The 22,337-nt window shown below is 32.5% G+C and overlaps 4 protein-coding genes and 1 long non-coding RNA gene across 11 annotated transcripts in view; 1 reads left to right on the top strand and 4 right to left on the bottom strand.

Moving 5' to 3' along the window:
• LOC141456565 (uncharacterized) overlaps nucleotides 1-6,731 on the bottom strand; it is a 45,332-nt gene extending 38,601 nt beyond the window's left edge. For 2 of the 5 annotated variants that reach the window (XR_012459871.1, XR_012459872.1), the window contains exons 1-3: nucleotides 5,973-6,728; nucleotides 4,523-4,670; nucleotides 4,181-4,335 (exon numbers count right to left, since the gene is read on the bottom strand). This is a non-coding gene — a long non-coding RNA (uncharacterized lncRNA). Of the gene's footprint in view, nucleotides 1-4,180; nucleotides 4,418-4,522; nucleotides 4,671-5,972 lie in introns of all 5 variants that reach the window. The other 3 variants (XR_012459874.1, XR_012459873.1, XR_012459875.1) reach the window with 3 other exon arrangements.
• Nucleotides 6,732-8,604: 1,873 nt separating this feature from the next.
• Nucleotides 8,605-11,172, bottom strand: LOC141456137 (uncharacterized). The gene is made up of 3 exons (XM_074131825.1): nucleotides 11,026-11,172; nucleotides 8,977-9,726; nucleotides 8,605-8,893 (listed from the first exon to the last, which is right to left on the bottom strand). The coding sequence occupies exons 2-3, from the start codon at nucleotides 9,718-9,720 to the stop codon at nucleotides 8,717-8,719; spliced, it is 921 nt and encodes a 306-aa protein (XP_073987926.1). The 5' UTR covers nucleotides 9,721-9,726; nucleotides 11,026-11,172; the 3' UTR covers nucleotides 8,605-8,716.
• A 4,275-nt stretch (nucleotides 11,173-15,447) lies between these two features.
• Nucleotides 15,448-17,595, bottom strand: LOC141456136 (uncharacterized). The gene is made up of 3 exons (XM_074131824.1): nucleotides 17,477-17,595; nucleotides 15,818-16,594; nucleotides 15,448-15,718 (listed from the first exon to the last, which is right to left on the bottom strand). The coding sequence occupies exons 2-3, from the start codon at nucleotides 16,586-16,588 to the stop codon at nucleotides 15,536-15,538; spliced, it is 954 nt and encodes a 317-aa protein (XP_073987925.1). The 5' UTR covers nucleotides 16,589-16,594; nucleotides 17,477-17,595; the 3' UTR covers nucleotides 15,448-15,535.
• A 92-nt stretch (nucleotides 17,596-17,687) lies between these two features.
• LOC141456138 (PITH domain-containing protein GA19395) lies at nucleotides 17,688-22,180 on the bottom strand. 3 transcript variants are annotated; one of them, XM_074131829.1, is made up of 6 exons: nucleotides 21,896-22,180; nucleotides 21,538-21,581; nucleotides 21,379-21,456; nucleotides 19,265-19,369; nucleotides 18,956-19,179; nucleotides 17,688-17,907 (listed from the first exon to the last, which is right to left on the bottom strand). In XM_074131829.1, exons 1-5 carry the CDS (start codon nucleotides 22,076-22,078, stop codon nucleotides 18,969-18,971), a joined length of 621 nt encoding a protein of 206 aa, XP_073987930.1. In that variant the 5' UTR covers nucleotides 22,079-22,180; the 3' UTR covers nucleotides 17,688-17,907; nucleotides 18,956-18,968. The 3 variants fall into 3 exon arrangements, with proteins under 3 accessions (XP_073987930.1, XP_073987929.1, XP_073987927.1); XM_074131828.1 differs by having other exon boundaries at nucleotides 17,688-17,911; nucleotides 21,896-22,179; XM_074131826.1 differs by lacking the exon at nucleotides 17,688-17,907 and having other exon boundaries at nucleotides 18,847-19,179; nucleotides 21,896-22,178.
• PhKgamma (phosphorylase kinase gamma) lies at nucleotides 19,859-21,373 on the top strand. The gene has a single exon (XM_074131823.1). The coding sequence runs from the start codon at nucleotides 19,988-19,990 to the stop codon at nucleotides 21,218-21,220; it is 1,233 nt and encodes a 410-aa protein (XP_073987924.1). The 5' UTR covers nucleotides 19,859-19,987; the 3' UTR covers nucleotides 21,221-21,373.
• Nucleotides 22,181-22,337: the final 157 nt, after the last annotated feature.

Here is a 22,337-nt window from a genome sequence, read left to right on the forward strand (position 1 = left end):
TTCTAATGTAATGCAGAATCAAAAAAGTTAACGAAATATTTTCCTGAAGTAAAAGAAAGTAAACTCTAGATCATTGAATGAAAGTGGAAGAGCACCATTTTATGTACTGGATAACTGTGCTTTTATTGGTGAGGGAGTGGCTTACGGTGTCACTACGTCATCAGCTAAAGTCCGCCCACTTCACACATCCCGTTCGCCAATGAGATTAGCCAATCGTTTTTGTTAATTATTTCTAAGAAAAATACTATTTAAATTTTTTTTACTAATTTTTCCCCCATAGGTATTTGATAAATAATCGTTTTATGCAATAAAAATTAATATCGTAAAAATGTCCAAAATAAACATGTTTTCAACATTATATTTCCGGTTTCATACTTATAATGTAATGCAGAATCAAAAAAGTTAACGAAATATTTTCCTGAAGTAAAAGAAAGTAAACTCTAGATCATTGAATGAAAGTGGAAGAACACCATTTTATGTACTGGATAACTGTGCTTTTATTGGTGAGGGAGTGGCTTATGGTGTCACTACGTCATCAGCTAAAGTCCGCCCACTTCAAACATCCCGTTCGCCAATGAGATTAGCCAATCGTTTTTGTTAATTATTTCTAAGAAAAATACTATTTAAATTTTTTTTACTAATTTTTCCCCCATAGGTATTTGATAAATAATCGTTTTATGCAATAAAAATTAATATCGTAAAAATGTCCAAAATAAACATGTTTTCAACATTATATTTCCGGTTTCACACTTCTAATGTAATGCAGAATCAAAAAAGTTAACGAAATATTTTCCTGAAGTAAAAGAAAGTAAAATGTAGATCATTGAATGAAAGTGGAAGAGCACCATTTTATGTACTGGATAACTGTGCTATTATTGGTGAGGGAGTGGCTTATGGTGTCACTACGTCATCAGCTAAAGTCTGACCACTTCACACATCCCGTTCGCCAATGAGATTAGCCAATCGTTTTTGTTAATTATTTCTAAGAAAAATACTATTTAAATTTTTTTTACTAATTTTTCCCCCATAGGTATTTGATAAATAATCGTTTTATGCAATAAAAATTAATATCGTAAAAATGTCCAAAATAAACATGTTTTCAACATTATATTTCCGGTTTCATACTTATAATGTAATGCAGAATCAAAAAAGTTAACGAAATATTTTCCTGAAGTAAAAGAAAGTAAAATGTAGATCATTGAATGAAAGTGGAAGAGCACCATTTTATGTACTGGATAACTGTGCTTTTATTGTTGAAGGAGTGGCTTATGGTGTCACTACGTCATCAGCTAAAGTCTGACCACTTCACACATCCCGTTCGCCAATGAGATTAGCCAATCGTTTTTGTTAATTATTTCTAAGAAAAATACTATTTAAATTTTTTTTACTAATTTTTCCCCCATAGGTATTTGATAAATAATCGTTTTATGCAATAAAAATTAATATCGTAAAAATGTCCAAAATAAACATGTTTTCAACATTATATTTCCGGTTTCATACTTATAATGTAATGCAGAATCAAAAAAGTTAACGAAATATTTTCCTGAAGTAAAAGAAAGTAAAATGTAGATCATTGAATGAAAGTGGAAGAGCACCATTTTATGTACTGGATAACTGTGCTATTATTGGTGAGGGAGTGGCTTATGGTGTCACTACGTCATCAGCTAAAGTCCGCCCACTTCACACATCCCGTTCGCCAATGAGATTAGCCAATCGTTTTTGTTAATTATTTCTAAGAAAAATACTATTTAAATTTTTTTTTCTAATTTTTCCCCCATAGGTATTTGATAAATAATCGTTTTATGCAATAAAAATTAATATCGTAAAAATGTCCAAAATAAACATGTTTTCAACATTATATTTCCGGTTTCACACTTCTAATGTAATGCAGAATCAAAAAAGTTAACGAAATATTTACCTGAAGTAAAATCTAGATCATTGAATGAAAGTGGAAGAGCACCATTTTATGTACTGGATAACTGTGCTTTTATTGGTGAGGGAGTGGCTTATGGTGTCACTACGTCATCAGCTAAAGTCCGCCCACTTCACACATCCCGTTCGCCAATGAGATTAGCCAATCGTTTTTGTTAATTATTTCTAAGAAAAATACTATTTAAATTTTTTTTACTAATTTTTCCCCCATAGGTATTTGATAAATAATCTTTTAATGCAATAAAAATTAATATCGTAAAAATGTCCAAAATAAACATGTTTTCAACATTATATTTCCGGTTTCATACTTCTAATGTAATGCAGAATCAAAAAAGTTAACGAAATATTTTCCTGAAGTAAAAGAAAGTAAAATCTAAATAATTGAATGAAAGTGGAAGAGCACCATTTTATGTACTGGATAACTGTGCTATTATTGGTGAGGGAGTGGCTTATGGTGTCACTACGTCATCAGCTAAAGTCCGCCCACTTCACACATCCCGTTCGCCAATGAGATTAGCCAATCGTTTTTGTTAATTATTTCTAAGAAAAATACTATTTAAATTTTGTTTACTAATTTTTCCCCCATAGGTATTTGATAAATAATCGTTTAATGCAATAAAAATTAATATCGTAAAAATGTCTAAAATAAACATGTTTTCAACATTATATTTCCGGTTTCATACTTCTAATGTAATGCAGAATCAAAAAAGTTAACGAAATATTTTCCTGAAGTAAAAGAAAGTAAAATCTAGATCATTGAATGAAAGTGGAAGAGCACCATTTTATGTACTGGATAACTGTGCTTTTATTGGTGAGGGAGTGGCTTATGGTGTCACTACGTCATCAGCTAAAGTCCGCCCACTTCAAACATCCCGTTCGCCAATGAGATTAGCCAATCGTTTTTGTTAATTATTTCTAAGAAAAATACTATTTAAATTTTTTTTACTAATTTTTCCCCCATAGGTATTTGATAAATAATCGTTTAATGCAATAAAAATTAATATCGTAAAAATGTCCAAAATAAACATGTTTTCAACATTATATTTCCGGTTTCATACTTCTAATGTAATGCAGAATCCAAAAAGTTAACGAAATATTTACCTGAAGTAAAAGAAAGTAAACTCTAGATCATTGAATGAAAGTGGAAGAGCACCATTTTATGTACTGGATAACTGTGCTTTTATTGGTGAGGGAGTGGCTTATGGTGTCACTACGTCATCAGCTAAAGTCCGCCCACTTCACACATCCCGTTCGCCAATGAGATTAGCCAATCGTTTTTGTTAATTATTTCTAAGAAAAATACTATTTAAATTTTTTTTACTAATTTTTCCCCCATAGGTATTTGATAAATAATCGTTTAATGCAATAAAAATTAATATCGTAAAAATGTCCAAAATAAACATGTTTTCAACATTATATTTCCGGTTTCATACTTCTAATGTAATGCAGAATCAAAAAAGTTAACGAAATATTTTCCTGAAGTAAAAGAAAGTAAAATGTAGATCATTGAATGAAAGTGGAAGAGCACCATTTTATGTACTGGATAACTGTGCTTTTATTGGTGAGGGAGTGGCTTATGGTGTCACTACGTCATCAGCTAAAGTCCGCCCACTTCAAACATCCCGTTCGCCAATGAGATTAGCCAATCGTTTTTGTTAATTATTTCTAAGAAAAATACTATTTAAATTTTTTTTACTAATTTTTCCCCCATAGGTATTTGATAAATAATCGTTTAATGCAATAAAAATTAATATCGTAAAAATGTCCAAAATAAACATGTTTTCAACATTATTTTTCCGGTTTCATACTTCTAATGTAATGCAGAATCAAAAAAGTTAACGAAATATTTTCCTGAAGTAAAAGAAAGTAAAATCTAAATCATTGAATGAAAGTGGAAGAGCACCATTTTATGTACTGGATAACTGTGCTTTTATTGGTGAGGGAGTGGCTTATGGTGTTACTACGTCATCAGCTAAAGTCCGCCCACTTCACACATCCCGTTCGCCAATGATTAGCCAATCGTTTTTGTTAATTATTTCTAAGAAAAATACTATTTAAATTTTTTTTACTAATTTTTCCCCCATAGGTATTTGATAAATAATCGAATAATGCCATAAAAATTGATATCGTAAAAATGTCCAAAATAAACATGTTTTCAACATTATATTTCCGGTTTTATACTTCTAATGTAATGCAGAATCAAAGAAGTTAATAATAGTTGTTAATAGCTTTAATACAAAAAACTTACTACTACTTCTCAAGAAGTAAGCTACCAAACTGGACTGCTCTAACAAAAGAATCGCGTCCTATGTGATGTCCCCATATCGCAGACTGCTGCGTTGACCGCTGGATTGCTGCCCGCCGCGACCGACTGCTTTCTGTGTGCCCAAGTCCTAATGCTGGCTACAAATTCAAAAGATTTGTTCATGCAGTACACCATTTAACTAAGATTGACTGTAATATCTGCTAATCTATAACAATCAAACTATTAATCAATGGTTAAACAGCAATACTTTATAAAAAAATAAGAATACTTATGAGGCTAAAGATTTCAATAAGTTTTTTAAAAAAAATTCATTCACCAACATACTTCAGTGATTTTTTTAAATCGTAAAATGATGATGTACGCCTCTCTCTTTCAGAAGAATTCCTTCCATAGGCTGGCGCTCCTTAGACGTCTTATATAATCCTTCAACAATCGTCTTACTTGAGTGTAGATGAGCACAAATTCAGGGGGCCTAAAAGTAAAGTAAATTTGCACTTTAATAGCAGATGATATTTTATAGTTTTGTGGTTCAGACCATCCTTTCGGCTACTGTTCAAATCTTCAGAAAAATTTAAAAAGTATCATAGAAAATAATTTCTCCGATTAACTTAGTAATTAGGTTTTAGGTTCTTGGGAATACATTCCTCTTAAAGGTTTTCCACACTGGGATACAAAGACTAAATGTTCACTAACAATATTATATGGAGGGAATAAAAGGAAATGACAGTAATGTTGGAAATGGTTGAAGAGATGGAGACCCAAGGAGGAGGCTAATGGGAAAATGTTGGAATGCGTTTGTGTGGACGGCCCTAAACAGTCCAATTAGTGTCCTCAGGCCCTTTCTCAAGGCCATGCTATTTATCTACATCTCTTGCTCAATTTCTCTTCTCTTTCACCTGGAATTTCCTTTTTCTCTTAGTTGTTCTATTTCTTTTTATCGCATCTTTACTACTCGTTGTAATTCCGTTTACGTGGCAGGATAAATCCACCCTGTGGCTAACTATGCACTTACTATCCAAATGTTCTGGTTCCCAGGCGAGAAAGACTTTCTTTTTTTTAGGGTACCAATATTTTCACATTTATAAGCATTTCCACACTAGCCTTGAACATACTAAATAAACTAACGGCCTTTAAGACGCGTCTGGTTGTCCGAGATGATGCAGGTGAAATATGAATTTCAAATTAATATTTCTCATAGGTTGCTTAAACAGTAAAATATTCCTTATACCTTCAGGTTTGATTCTTTTAGGGGACTAATGTTCAGTTTGTGAGCGATAGAAGATGAAAAATCCTTAAATAACCTGATGACAGATATTTTTGATATGAAAATGTTAGGTTCAAGTGAGATGTGGAAGACCTCAAGCAACTTCCTTTAGCAAATTACTTATTTGAACAGCTTCCAGTCTTAGATGTATCTGGAATCATGGATTGGATATTATTTGCTATACTTTTTTCGCTTTTCAGCGTTTTGGCTGAAATCAAAATGATTGAGAAGCAGTTATGAATTAATATATTCACTTAATTTTAAATTATTTGACATTTCTTCCAGCGCAATAACACTGTGATCGAATAGTTTTAAGATGGTGTACCGATGAGAGGTTTTAACTCCATTATAGATTAACCTTAATACTCACATAGAGCCCAGAAATGATAGTCCGTAATTTCGAGTTCAAGATGTTTCTAAACCTAAATACTCCCAAGTCTAAATAAACTGCTATTTTTCTGATAGAATAATTCAGTCAAAGGGCAAAAAATAATCTCTTATAAGACTTACCTTATAGCATGAGAAAAAGTAGAGTGACTCCTATTTGAAGAAGTTTTTAACAGTTTAGTGATAGACTAGGAAAACAATGGAATGAAAGAAAATAGATCTAGGCCAGTTTCCAAAGTATTTTCCAAGAACGATTTTGTTTCAAATTGATTTATTCAGAGAGTAAAATTCAAACTGAGCCAAAACTTGTCACAATTTGAGAATAGCACACACGCCCCAAAAAAAATTGTAATAACGTTTCATGCCACGGTTTAAAAAAAGAAAACTAGATTATTCTTGAAATTGTACAATGAAAAAACGCACTTAGTTTGATTTTAACCATTTTTAAAGAATTTATAAGCTAATAATACGATAAGTAACTGAATGCAACAAATATAGATATGTGTATTTAGAAAATAAACATCTGCCTAGGCCTTCTTTAGGTTATAGCGTACAAGGTTATCCTGGGAGCTTAGCCACAGAAAAAAAAAACAGCCTTAAGCTTGGTGAGTTGTATGTTTACCAAACTACAGGTAACATATTATTAAACAGCTCCTCCATCTGGACTTACTTCTAGGGTTTTTTTTGTTTTGTCAGCAAAAATCTTTCATAGATCTAGATCTTATCGTCGGAAACTTTCAGAATCTTTCTTCCACAATAACTACCTTCTAACAATCGAACCTATATCCGAAGAATACTTGACTTCTTTTAATTATTGAATTGCCACTGCTAGATGCCACAAATTTAGTTAGAACATTAAATTATTCTCCAACAGATCTCTTGTTTCTGACAGCAAGAAAATTGGTTAATTATGTCTAGAAGGTTGAATACGAATGAATGTATTTTTATTATTCATAATTTTTAGTTACGATTATTATTAACTCTAAAGGCAAACTCTAGTTTTCTAAATTTAGTTTCGGAACACTAGTACAGATTTTCTCATAAAAATCGATCATCTTTTTTCGGTTCATTTAAGGACTATATAGTTTTGCTTAAAACCTTTTTTGAAAAATTTATTTTAGGGGGTTTCCAGTTAAAGGTTTTTATGGGTTCTATAAACGTCCTTGTTTATAGGGTACAGCATCCAGATTGTTACCAAATTAAATATTTTTAACCTGAATAATTTTGTAAACAAAAACTGAATTAATTAAGTAGATTTCAGCACCCCCCCCCCTGAAATTTGGTGCCCTTTTGCCCCATTCTTTGCACAGCCCTGTCTAGAATTTACCACTTTTAAAACTAACTAACGGATTTGTTTTGCTACTAACCATCAAGTATCTACAGCTTCTAGCACTAATTACGCGCTAACATCCTACTAAATGCTTGCAAAGAATGAAAAAATAAAATAAATGTATATGGTAGTTAAAGAGTCTGACGTATGTTTGGCACGAGGAAAACAATTTAGCTACAGTTACAGTACTTTTTAATCTCTAAGTTAACTAAGTCCCTGATTGTTATTAAATCATATTTATAGCTGCATAGTTGCATAGTTCCAAGTTCAATGCACCAGTTAAGACTACTTCAGTTATGATTTAGAGATCTAGGTTTCGTCGCCAATAGAATCTTATAAATACGAAGTTTTAAAATTCCAGTACGAAACATTCAGAATCACTTTCTGGTCCAGTTCTCTTAATTTGTCTTAATTTTATAAATAGTTTCAATTCCAAGACTTTAGTAGAACTTTTAATTTAATGACTGCCTAGACACCAGGAGTAGCTCTTTCAGTTAACATTTATCAGTTACAACGAAAGCCTTTTGCGGCTTTGATTCGATTTCGTTCATTGTTCCAAAAGTATTTGAATCAGGCACAGCAGAGTTATTCCACTAGCTACAGAGTATTTTATTATTATTATTATTTATTCTTGCTAAGCAGACAGTAGCGTTACATTTAGAAAATAATGTAAAGAGTTATTACTGCAGACGCATGGCTCAATGGGCTTTCTATTACACTAATCTCCATCAACTACCTTGTTCGTTTAGCGAGCTTATTTTTCTGCATTCTGATTAGTGTCGAAGTTCAGAGATAAATAGAACGATTCAGTGCAGAGTTTGAATCTAATTTTCACGAATAAGGTCTCCAGCACCGTTTCGATGGCCTGCCTCACACTCTCATAGTATGCCTAACTCTTTCTCTACTGCTCTTCTCGTAGTCTCTTTGGTTACCTCTCCGCTCTTTCTGCTATTCTGTTAGTCAACTATTATTAAGAAGTAACTGTCAGAAAACATCTGTTAGCGCAAAATTAATTTCTTAAGTATCAGCCTTACAGGTGGATGTGTATCATCTGAAATGAGAAGAGATTCATATCGGAAATGAGGTAAGGGACTTTATTATAGGGTGGACCAGTAATATGTTTATTGGTTGATTTTATGCTTGAGTAATAGTTATTAAGCTGGCCATTTAAGACCCTATACTTACTTATAATTTTTTTTTTAATTTATTTGAGGCCAGTTTTTAAAGATCGGTATTAGGATATTTTTGTCTATTAGTTTTATTTTATATTATTTTTCAAACTTTGTAGGAGTTCAACTTTATACGAGCCAGAGGTGTTCGATGATGCAATTTTCCACACGTTATTTGATTACTTTGGGAGAAAAAGGTCATTTCCCCACATTTTGTTTTATAGAGTTTAAAGAAACTGCAAGAAAAAGCGTAATGTTGAATTACACCCAACTTTGACCATTTTATTTTTGTTTTTGGTACAATTTACAATATTTTCCAACGAAGATCTGCATCCATTATTTCTGTAACCATGATCACTGATTACTGATTACTTCTCTAACCACGCCACACAAGCGGTAAAACCTCGATCCCAGCGTCCTGTTTTCATGACCATTACCAATTCATCGGTTACAAAAGTCTTTTTAAAATAATAGTCAACGTCGCACTTTTGCTCCTCATTACCATTGTATTTGAAAATCAGTACCCAATCACCGCAAGGTGATGCCTGCAAAAGAAGTATACAGCTGAGTAAAACTAATTAAAATACATTTTGCACAACAAATTAAAGTAAATAACTGAGATACTAACCCAGAACAATCTAATATCAGAACATTCAAGTCTGATTTTATATCCTGATTTGCCCTTAATAGTCCAGGTTTGGGTCAAGTTGGCCGCGGCATCCCGTGGATAATTCACTGACTTGATGGTAGCGTTAGTTTTATTGTATTGAAGTTGAAAGGATTCATTAATTATTGTACGATATTTGTCTTCTTCACCTTTTTTACCCTTTCCTGGCTTTTTCTTTTTTCCAGGTGCCTCTTCTTCGCCTTCTTCGCCTTTGCCTTTTTCGCCTTTGCCTTTTTCGCCTTTACCTTTTTCGCCTTTGCCTTTTCCGCCTTGACCTTTCTCTCCTTCGCCTTCTTCTTCTTCTTCGCCTTCTTCTTCTTCTTCGCCTTCTTCTTTTTTGCCACCTTCTTCTTTTTCGCCACCTTCTTCTTCACCGCCTTCTTCTTCTTCTTCGCCTTCTTCTTCTTCGACTTCTCCTCCTTCGCCTACTTCTCCTTCGCCGCCTTCTTCTTGGCCTTTCTCTCCTTCGCCTTCTTCTTCGCCTTCTCCTTCACCCTCTTTTTTAACTTCAACTTCTTCCTGTGGCCCTCCTTCCGTTCCTCCCTCTCCTTCCTCCTCCTCCTCCTCCTCCTCCTCATCTTCTCCTGTTTCCTCATCTCCATCTCCACCCTGTGTACCATCTTCAGCACCTTCCTCATTTGCATCATCTGCTTGGGTTAGCAACAACCCGGCGGATAAGACAAGTAAGAAATATACAGCATTCATCTTCTCCTTTAAAAAAAAAAAAAAACTGAAGATACAATACTCTGTCACACACTTACTTAGAAAACAGTACTTGAACTATTCAACTATAGAAGTATTCAAAATTAGGAAAAAAAGATTAGCTAACTAGAGATAGTGCTAGAAGGAAGTGGTTCATTGCTACAATTTGTTGTTTATGGATTTTTTTAAAACTTCGGCATTGCTTTGTTTAGCTCAATCCGTAAGGACACTTCCGGGCACTATTGACGTCAAATATTGCAATACTAATACAAATTTAACACCAAAACAAATAATATCTGTAAGACTGAACAATCTGGAAGTCTTTTTTTTTTATAAGAATTTAAGACTTCTTTGTGATAACTACACCATTAACTGGAGCACATATGTTAGCTCAATGCTCTCTAGCAGGTCCGAAAGTCGCCAACATAGGCGCACACCCATTTTCAGCTACTTCACTTTTCCCTTGGCCATGGCAGGTACAAGTCAAAGCTGACCTATTTTTTAACTTACCCCATACCCTTGCGGTTCCTTAACCCACGACACGACGATGGTAAAGCTGAGTTGTATTGTGGTACTGGGTTCAAATCCATGGTCTTGGTATTAGATTTTATTTAATATTATAAAAGAAATTTATAGTTAAGTGGTGTCAGCTACATTCGCCTCCGTCCACGACAACTACTCGATTATGGTAGCCGATAATAAGATATCTTACAGTGTGGACTTGAATTTTGAAAATTATTTAATTAAGTGTTTAGTCAGTAGATAGAGCTTGAAAAATATGAGTCATTATTTTTTATTTTTTTTCTACTTACATGAAAGAAATATTGCAATCTGGTTAAATGTTAAAGATTTTTCAAAAATTGCCTCCACAATTTTGCTCTAAACTTAATCAAGATATCGAAGGGTTTGCATAATTCGTATTTAAGTAATTAAACTTGAAAATTGTTTACTTTTTGCAAAATTATTAGTAATTATTTTTAGGTCTTTTGGATAAGTATTAGTTTTTGTAGTTTTGTAAAAATTACGATTTATTGAATAATCTCTGCGACTTAAACGTGTACATTAAATAACCAATAGTTTTAAAACTTCTAGATAACTTAGTTTTAGAGCGGTTTAGGAGAGGGATGGGTTCAGGCCTTTTTTTTTGTCGTTAAGAGAGATGGTTGTTACAAGCTCTATTTTTGGAAGAATTAAATATGGTTGAAAAAACAATCGGACTTTAAGAAATTGAACTTTGAGTTCGGTGTAGAGAGATTGTCTTACATGTGTTCAAATCTGATTTAAAAAAATGAAAATAACGCATCATACCTGAGTTAGTTTATCTCACTGGTGTTGAATTTTATTTGGCTAATAATTCGTAGGTGCAGATTGTTCGCTTATTTATAATTTTAGAAAATTGCAAATAGGTCTGAACAAGCATTATTATGTTAATGCACATCTGTATAGAAGTAATAAAGTAAATAATAAAAGTAAATAAGCATCTTTTATTTCTGTTTATTTTTTAACATAAAGAAAAATAGAAAATAACAATAGAAATCATTTTATTTTTTTAACATTTTTTTTTTTATTGAATATTTTATTTGTAATTGCGCCATCTGTGCAACAATTATAATGAGATCTCTTTGACTAAAACTTACAGTTTAAAAAGTTAAGTATAAGGGTTAATTAAACGCCAAAAGATACACAAATCAGCAAGTACCCAACTTGCTAATTTCTAGTATCATAATTTTTAGAATGTTTTTAATGTCACAGACGCTTATGCTGACCTTTTTACGCCAATAAATATTTTTCTGTTAGAATAATAAAAGATGTATCTCATCATCGCAGTTTATATTATAAAGGCACTTCATTTTAACTCTATTCCAAATTATTCTTGTGATTTTTTCTTAATTCTGAATAATCATCACATTTACTCGCACATTAAAAAGAAAAAAAAAAGGGAAAGTTGGAGTTGCTCTATGATTGCTGTGAAATGAATCACAGATTTAAAACGATATTTCAGACTTCAATTCGTCTTACAGCAGAATACGAGAGCACAAATTGCACACAGTTAGTTACAAATAAATAATACTAGTAAAATAGAATTCATTTGTTTTCAAATTTTAATTTAATATAGTCTTTAACTGAGTACTTGTTGAAAAGAAGTTTTATAACCAAATAAAAAGACACTAGTCTTTATCTACTTTATATTAAACATATACTCGTATAACATTGTGGGGAGAACATCGAAATTAAGTATGTAATTGAAGGAAACTACATTAACATTAAATATTAATGAACTAGATTACCAATAATTAATTACATATTATTTTTAACGTGTAACTACTGCATAAAGTAAAGTACTAATCAGTTTAATTGAACAATGAACTTAAACCAACGATTTTTACTACCTTCTGCTGCGCTAAACTTGCACTTAAATCAGATGTCAAAAACAAAATAAAATCAGTAAGTACGTTGGTATATGCATTTTTAATTTTAAACGTCAAAACAATTATATTTTCATTCACTTTAAAAAAACAAAAACAATTGCATCAATATCTCCTATTAAAATCAATCTAAATTAATTAGGTGCTAAACTTTACTGAACAAATATTTTATGCATGAAAATGGCCAGCATAAGGGTCTGTGACATCAAAAACATTCTAAAAAAATATGATACTAGAAGTGTGAATGAAATGTTGGGTACTTGCTGATTTGTGTACCTTTTGGCATTTAATGAATCCTTAGACTTAACTTTTTCTTAGAACTGTAAGTTTTTGTTAAGGAGATTGTTGTACCCTTTGTATAAATTTTTCTTTTTGTACCTTGATTGGAACAAATTTAAACATCTAATTATTTTTTTAAATAATTGTGTAGCGGGAATAATTAGGCTGATTTACGCCAGACATAGAAGTTAGCAAGTATTTATCAATATCTTGTGGATCTAACCTTATCTTTTACTTAGTTCAGACCAGTCTAATCTTACATACATTTGACATCAATCAATCTAAGAATACACGAGTATTTATTCAATTATCATTATAACTTTAAAAATAATCGATAATGCCTATTTGCTAAATATTCCAAACATTTAAAAACCTATTCTGTTAAGTTTCTTATCTGGTATACAGATTTCTTAAAATTTTGGATGAGCAATACTTTTATACTTGGTAATTCTTTAATGCTTGGTACCAAGTTAGTGGAAGGTAGATGTAGAATGTAAAAGTGTTAAGTTAGTGGGAAGAAGATGAAGACTGGAGGAATGTTGTGGGATAAATACTATTATTTATTCTCGCTAAGCAGACAGTAGCGTTACATTTAGAAAATAATGTAAAGAGTTGCAGACGCATGGTCCAATGGTCTATCCATTACACTAATCCTCTATCAAATACCTTGTTCGTTTAGCGAGCTTATTTTTCTGCATTCTGATTAGTGTCGGAGTTCAGAGATAAATAGAACGATTCAATGCCGAGTTTGAATCTAATTTTCACGAATAAGGTCTCCAGCACCGTTTCGATGGCCTGCCTCACACTCTCATAGTATGCCTAACTCTTGCTCTACTGCTCTCCTTGTAGTCTTTTTGGTTACCTCTCCGCTCTTCCTGCTATCCTGTTAGTCAACTAATATTAAGAAGTAACTGTCAGAAAATATCTGTTAGCGCAAAATAAATTTCTTAAGTATCAACCTTACAGGTGGATGTGTATCATCTGAAATAAGAAGAGATTCGTATCGGAAATGAGGTAGGGGGCTTTATTATAGGGGAACTAGTAATATGTTTATTGGTTGATTTTATGCCTGAGTAATTGTTATTAAGCTGGCCATTTAGGACCCTATATACTTATACATTTTTTTTATTTTTTAATCTATTCGAAGCCATTTTTAAAGATCGGTATTAGTGATATTTCTGTCTATTGGTTTGGTTGTTTTATTTTATATTATTTTTCAAACTTTGTAGGAGTTCAACTTTATACGAGCCAGAGGTGTTTGATGAATGTAATTTTCCACACGTTATTTGATTAATTTGGGAGAAAAGGACTTTGAATATGAGTAAATGGTTAAAGGAACTATTTAAGACAACCCTGGGGATAACCTTATCTTAACGACACTCAGTGTGACTGCTGTGCACAACCTCCTCTATAGTCCACCTATTGTAGGAGTTGGAGAAATCCTCCATGCTTCTTGTAGAGATGTTGAAAGTAAATGAGAAATATCTAGAGGAACTTCTTCTCTTGGGTTGAATTCTCCAAGTGTTTCTCTTACTTTCAAAAGAGTCGACTTCTTCCACTGTAATCATGTCCAATTTACTTAAGTTGAGATTACACTAGAAATACATGTTTGAGGTTACTTAACACATAATCATCCCCTCTCTCTTTCTCATCCCTTTACTTGTGAGTGTGAATGTTGTACAGAAAATCTCAATACTACGGACGCTAATATCTCGCAATTGCTTCTGTATCAGTAAGAAAGTATCTCAGGTCCATTGACAGAAGTACCACTTTAATCTAACTATTTTTAAGTTTCCTCCCACTTTGTTTAAACATTGTATTTTGTGGGGGGGTATTTAAGGCGCGTCAGCATTTGACGTTATTATCGCCCGGAGCTTTTTTTAGTGCACTGCCGGCCTCCAAACAGTGTTCTCTCGTTACAGACAACACTGCCAATCACCGGGACAGTGAGCTGTAAGAAGCTCCTAGTTAAATGTGGAATAAAACTGTTATGTTATTGGCTAGTGAAAAGCAAATTGGAGTTGCTTGTTATTGTCTCATGATAAAGAAAGAAGATCCTTTTTTGAAATTTATTTGTTAAGTTACACCAGCGCCTAGATGCGCCATAAGTAACAATGACAATAACTGACCACTAAAAACTCACTAATTGTGGGGAGAAGTGACCCAGTGATAACACTCCCTAAGTCGTCTCCAGGATTAGCTACTCTCCTCAGAAGAGAGAAAATCGCGAGGCCACTGGCTGATTTTAATCGTCTGAGAGGATGATCTGGATGGTGATGAGATGATAAATGGCGCGGACAAGAGGATTGGAATGAGAGTGCAAGTTCTGGATGAAAACTTTTGTAGCGAGTTCGTGCAACCTGGACCTACAAACCAGGAATTCCAAGTCTGCGGTGGATAGTTAGATTTCAATAATAATATAGAGCCGTTAACTATAGTGAGAAGAATTTTAGACTGAAGAGATTGAATTTTGTGAAGATTTGAGCGTTTCTTTGAACCCCACAGTTCAATATCGTGCAGTCCAGGCGGGTTTTAGTATAGAATTGTAAATCAGTTCGTTTGTTATTAAGTGAAAGTTTTGAACGTCGGTCTAGTAGTCTTTTAAGCAGTCGATAACGTCTGTTAACTTCAGTTCGTTTAAGTCGTATGTGAGGGTAAGAAGATCCTAAATTTCAATGTCAAAGCACTTGGTCCATTCACAGCTTTTTACATTAATAATCAATTTCCCACATAATAATGATTAACACCATTAAACGACAAAATGTTTTTGGCCATTAAATAATATATAATTTATTTCAGAAACCATTTTGATTACATCGTAAATCGTTGAAATAATTTAACTCAAATTTAGCAACAGGCGCTGAATGGTAAATTTATTTGAATTTATATTATAAAAGGAATTAAAGGGGAAAAAAAGTACATTATTTCATCGTATTTCTCCACTTTTTGTTTTATGGAGTTGTGCAGTGAACGGGTCGTATAACGAACGATTAATAGTAGAAAACTGAAAGAAAAAGCGTAATGTTGAATTGCAACCAACTTTATTTTTGTTTATGGTTCAATTTACAATATTTTCTAGGGACGATCTGCATCCATTAATTCTGTAACCATGATCACTTATCCTTGATTAACCACGCCACACAAGCGGTAAATCCTCTATCCCAGATTCCTGTTTTCATGACCATTACCAATTGAGTGGTATCAAAAGTCTTTTTAAAATAAAAGTCAACGTCGCACTTTTGCTCCTCATTACCATTATATTTGAAAATCAGCACCCAATCACCGCAAGGTGATGCCTGCAAAAGAAGTATACAGCTGAGTAAAACTAATTAAAATACATTTTGCGAAACAATTTAAAGTATATTTTATTTAAGGTAAATAACTGAGGTACTAACCCAGAACAATCTGATATCAGAACATTCAAGTCTGATTTTATATCCTGATTTGCCCTTTATAGTCCAGGTTTGGGTCAAGTTGGCCGAGGCATCGTTTGGATAATTCACCGACTGGATGGTAGCGTTAGTTTTATTGTACTTAAGTTGAAAGGATTGATCAACTATTCTACGATATTTGTCTTCTTCACCTTTTTTACCCTTTCCAGGCTTTTTCTTTTTTCCAGGTACCTCTTCTTCGCCTTCTTCTTTGCCTTTTTCGCGTTGGCCTTTTTCGCCTTTACCTTTTTCGCCTTTAGTTTTTTCGCCTTTACCTTTCTCTCTTTCGCCTTTATCTTTCTCTCTTTCGACTTCTTCTTCTTTGCCGCCTCCTTCTTCTTCGCCACCTTCTTCTTCTTCTTCTTCTTCTTCTTCTTCTTCTTCTTCTTCTTTTTCTTCTCCTTCTTCTTCTTCTTCTTCTTCTTCTTCTTCTCCTTCTCCTTCTTCTCCTCCTCCTTCGCCTTCTTCTGCTTCGCCTTCTCCCTCACCCTCTTTTTTAACTTCACCTTCTTCCTGTGGCCCTCCTTCCGTTCCTCCCTCTTCTTCGCCACCTTCCACCTCCTCCTCCTCCTCCTCCTCTTCCTCCTCCTCCTCCTCCTCCTCCTCATCTTCTCCTGTTTCCTCATCTCCATCTCCACCCTGTGTACCATCTTCAGCACCTTCCTCATTTGCATCATCTGCTTGGGTTAGCAACAACCCGGCGGATAAGACAAGCAAGAAATATACAGCATTCATCTTTTCCTTAAAAAAACACACTAGAGATATAATACCTAATCACAAACTTACTTAGAAAACAGTATCTGTACTATAAACCTATAGAAGTAAAATTCGGAAACAAGATTAACTAACTAGAGGAGGGAGTGGTTCAATGCTTCAATTTGTGGTTTATGACTTTTTTTACAACTTCGGCATCACTTTGTTTTGCCCAATCCATAAGGACACTTCCGGGCACTATTGGCCTCAAATATTACAATACAATAATTCAAATTTAACACCGTGTGGACTTGAATTTTGAAAATTATTTAATTAAGTATATAGTCGGTAGATAGAGCTTGAAAAATATGAGTCATTATTTTACTTTTTTCTACTTATATGAAAGAATATGGCAATCTGATCAAAATGTTTAATATTTTTTGAGATTTTTCAAAAATTGCCTCCTCAATTTTGCGCTAAACTTAGTCATGATGTCGAAGGGATTGAATAATTCGTATCTGTGTAATTAAACTAGAAAATTGTTTACTTTTAGCAAAATTAATAGTAATTATTTTTAGGGGCGCTAATGAGCCAGCAGTCGATGCGCCGAAAAAAAAAAATAGGTATTTGGGAAAAGTACTAGTTTTTTGTTTTATAAAAATTACAATTTATTAAATATCTCTGGGACATATTGTTTTAAGACTATAATAGTAATAATTTATCTAGATTACTTAGTTTAGGGCGGTTTTGGAGAATGATGGGTTTAGGCCTTTTTGTCGTTGGTTTTTACATGTTCTATGTTTGGAAGAATTAAATATGTTGGAAAAACAATCGGACTTTAAGAAATTGAACTTTGGGGTCGGTATACAGAGATAGTCTTGCATGAGCTCAAACCAGATTAAAAAAAAAGAAGAAAATAACGCATCATACCTGATGTTTATTTCACTGGGGTTGAAATTTATTTGGCCAATAATTTGTAGGCGCAGATTGTTCGCGTATTTATAATTTTGGAAAATTGCAAATAGGTCTGAACAATTGTTATGTTAATGAACATCTGTATAGAACTGATAAAGTAAATAATTAAAGTAAATAAGCATCTTTCATTTCTGTTTACTTTTTAACATTAAAAAAAAAAAATAAATAACAATAGAAATCATTTTATTTTTGTAACATTTATTTATTTATTTGTAATTGCGCCATCTGCGCAACAATTGTATGAGAAAATGGATTTTTAAATGAGAGATCTCCAGTTCGAATCCTGTGGGCATCTATTTTTTATTTGTTAGAAAATAGATTTATTAGCGAAGTATGTGCTTCTGTCCAAGTTCATGGCACCTAATCGGGTAGTTGGACGTTAATCACTGCCTGAAAAAATGGGCGATTATTTTTATTGCACTTTATATTAGTTATATGTAAATTAGATCAAAAAAGTTACAGTTATACATGGGGGATTTGCCCTATATTTTAAGGAAAATTTGGGATGTTTATCTTTTATATAAAAGGAGAACCAAAAATTGTCAAATTTGGGTGTTATTCAACGTTATGCTATTTCGTGCACTTTTTGATGATCAATTCTTTTACTACTGTCCCACCAGATTTTAATACCAGATTTTCGCCACCAGAAAGCAGCAGTTATCGGATTTTTTGTTTGCATATAGGAACAAGGAATCACCAAGTTAGGCAGATATCATAGCATTTAAAAAAAGAAAATAATGAAGCTTGGATTCTTGATTTCACAATGAATTATGTAAAAATTGAGTGGGGACCAGCCAGGAAAGCAGATAGAGAAAAGAGAGGCATTAATGTGTTCGAACTGTGGAGTTTAAAGAGAGTACTATGGTTTGGTTACCACTTTTTGATTTGTATTATTGAATCGATGTGAATTGCAAATCCTATTGGAAAATTTAATGATCTACATTTTCTGGCTATTTTATTCTGTACTTTCGTCAAAATTGATCCATTAGTTTGGTGTCCAGAAATTGATTTTAATTTTCTATGCTTCTGACATTGTCTTTCTCGTGGTGAGACAGCTATCTCGTTGGTCTCCAAACGTTATACAGCAAGCAGAAGTCGGTAAAGATTAGAACAGAAGTTGAAAAATCTCAAAATCTATTGAGCTTTTCTTCTTGGAGAAAAAATAAAATAATAATCTTAATAATTACGTCCTCGTAAAACGATTACTACATTTTCCTTGTTAACGTTAGCTTATACTTCTACGATGAATACTAGTCCTACGCTACTTACCAAGCAATTAATTGTACTTACACTGGGCAAGCAATGAAATGAATCCCGATACAGTAGAACTTTAACCATAACTTTTTATTAATTTTAACATAAATACATTCAATTATTATAAAATAAAAAACATTTAAAAAATTGTAAAGCAAGGCATTCATTTTATGTACATACATTTTTTTTTTGTTTATTGCACATGATGTGAAACCGGATTGAAAACTTCAGTCTTATGATCAGCAACATTAGGTTTGGCTTCGTAAGTACAAATTGTGACACCGTGCCTGTGGGCTTGCGTGAATTCCCCTCTCAAACCTATATAATACAGTTTTGTGTTTTCTGCTCCGAAATTCTGAGGGAAATATATGGATAAATGATGTACGGAAGAGAATTTCACTACCCTAAAATCAGGAATTATACATACAATTTTGTATAAAAGTGTTTTAATAAAAAATCAAATAAAGTAGCGATGGCTTAGTTACTAACATTGTCGAATATTCCAATGTTCCTGAAGTATCCGGATGAAGATCGAATTCTTGATCTGGAATAATGCCGGTATCATCGAATGTCATTCTTGGTCTATTTTTATATCTGTAAATTTATAACGATTTGGCTATATAAACAAAGGTCACCAATTCTTTAAACAAAGTCCTCAAAATAAACGGAGAGTGAAAGTCAAATTGAAATGAGATCACAGTGGAAGCGGTTATTTTAGTATAGTGATTAACAAAATTTTGTTCAGTTAATAAACTTCGCAACTTTTGGATCTCACATCTTGTCCAAGGTATTTAAAACAACATTACTTCTCAAGAACTCAAATAATTACAAAGGATCAATTAATTTTACTAAACTAACCATTTCAATCAGGATATAAAAGTTTTTAAATCTAAAAGTCTTGAACATTATACTAAGTTTAATGTATAATTATTTATATAAAATTACTTCGCGAATTATTTTATAATACTTTTTAATAATCAAGAAATATGTTTAAAACATCAAATAAATGTCAAAAAAGGAATAATAAGTATAAAGGCAAATTAAATATAAATATATGTACATTTATAATTAGTATGTACGAGTTTTAACAAACGAACCATCTTGTTCCACAATAACTAACCTGTTACTTTGTAACCTTTTCTTAGTTGTGTTTTTTAATTATGTATATATAAACTTCACATTTAGACCTAAACAAGTTTTTATTTGAATGCAATGACTAAAGAAGCTAGTGATGACATTTTACCTGATAAAGATGCTGCCAAAGAATTTTACGCTAAATACGAACCTAAGGAAATACTGGGTCGTGGGATAAGTTCAACGGTAAGAAGATGCATTGAAAAAGAAACTGGTGTTGAATATGCTGCGAAAATAATTGATATCAGTGCTGATTCTGATACACTGGCTAGTACCAATGAAGAAATATATATTCTAAGGTTAGTGTCTGGCCATCCTTATATTATACACCTTCATGATGTGTTCCAATCAAAGACATTTATATTTCTCGTATTTGAATTATGTAGGAATGGTGAACTGTTTGATTATTTGACTTCTGTTGTAACTATTTCAGAGAAAAAAACTCGAAGTATAATGCGTCAATTATTCGAAGCACTACTATATGTTCATAGTAAATCAATTGTACATAGAGATCTTAAGCCTGAAAATATATTGTTAGATGATGCAACGAATGTCAAATTGACAGACTTCGGCTTTGCAAAAGTTTTGAAAGAAAGTGAAGTGTTAACTGATCTATGTGGTACACCAGGTTATTTAGCACCTGAAGTGCTCAAAGCTAATATGTACAACGACGTTGAAGGTTACGGTCAAGCAGTTGATATCTGGGCTTGTGGTGTTATAATGTACACTTTACTTGTAGGATGTCCTCCATTTTGGCATAGGAAACAAATAGTAATGCTAAGGAACATCATGGAAGGAAAATATTCCTTTGCATCACCAGAATGGGCTGATATCTCTGCAGAAGCTAAAGATTTGATTAAAAAACTTCTTGTAGTTGATCCAATTAAAAGACTAACTGTTAAAGGAGCACTAGCACATCCATTCTTCAATGTAAAAATGTGGGATCAAGATATAGCACCATTGAAGAAAAGCTTAGCACCAAGCTCAAGAAGATTATCTATAATTTCGCAAATGGCGCAAGAACTTAAAACCTATTTTGATGCTAGGAAGAAATTCAAATATGCTATAATGTGCGTTAGGGCTGTTGTACGTTTGAGTCGGCTTGCATTTATTCCTAAACCGATACCAGTGGAATCCAGTCAAGAAGATCCATACAGGATTAAAATATTGAGGAAAGCTATTGATAATTGTGCATTTAGAGTGTACGGGCATTGGGTGAAAAAAGGTGAAGGTCAAAGTAGGGCAGCTTTGTTTGAAATGTCTCCTAAAACTGAACTCAAAAGTTTGTATATGAGCAACATAAGATCTTGAAAAAATAATAATAACACACCATACAATATATACTGTTAGAATAATACTTTCTGTGGAGTATATATATATATATATATATATATGTTTTTTGTTCTTGTATATATTGTAAAATTATTTATTAAACTTAAAAAATAAATAATTTTTTTTAATTTACTTACAGTTTCATTTTTGATGGATGAGATTGATCTTCTCCTCCTATTACAATTATACCCTTCAGTTTTATGTTACCAGTGAACCTGCACAAAAAATAATTGGATACCAAGTAATTGTCACTATGGAGAAAAGGAAATAATAAATTTTAGATGGTGATTGCTTACGGAATATTGATTAGTAATTCTTCGTCCGCATCGCTTTCTACAAACTGCAAATAAAAATTTAAAGATAATGAATATGTCACCAAAAGATATATTTATATTTTTTTTCAATAAATTAACCAACAAAGTACACAACTTTTCATAATAATGTCAAGATTAAGGGAGCTAATGATCAACGCAATCAAATAAAAAGAAATGTAAAGTATTTAAAAAAAAAATATTTTCCTGATATATCAAAACAATTCAAGGTATTATTTTTAAGCAAGCATGATTGTTTTTAATGTTTATTAGACAAACAATATCTTCAATGAACGAAGCTTACTCTTTAATCTCTTTGCATTAAGAAAATACTAAAATATACCTTTTCAAAATTTAATCTTTCTTCCCAAGGTTTGAATATAGCTTTTCCAGAATCTTCTACGGCTTCATTTAAACATTGTAAATTATCAATATCAATTTTTGAATAAAGACTATATTGGAGGCCCATTTCAGGCGTTTCATCATGGTCGTGATCCCCATCACATCCATGCCTGTGACCACTCATTATTTATTTTTTTATTAAATAAATAAATAACCCAAGTAATAAAGGAAAACGTATAACCGCAATAAAACCTTTTTATTAATCAAAGCTAGCAGACGGGTTAAATTATCGCTGGGAGAAGGTTATACTTGTACCTTTCGTATCGATAATAAGGAGTAAGGAATAATCTAATTTTGAAGTGCAGAAAGACTTTATTTTACTAAATAAGATGCTACTAGGTAATCAAAATTAAAGCTTTTGTCAATATTTTTGATATTTTACC

Source organism: Rhodnius prolixus, unplaced genomic scaffold (genome assembly GCF_049639745.1).
Source record: "Rhodnius prolixus isolate KJV_2025 unplaced genomic scaffold, Rpr scaffold_4, whole genome shotgun sequence".
Classification (NCBI taxonomy): domain Eukaryota; kingdom Metazoa; phylum Arthropoda; class Insecta; order Hemiptera; family Reduviidae; genus Rhodnius; species Rhodnius prolixus.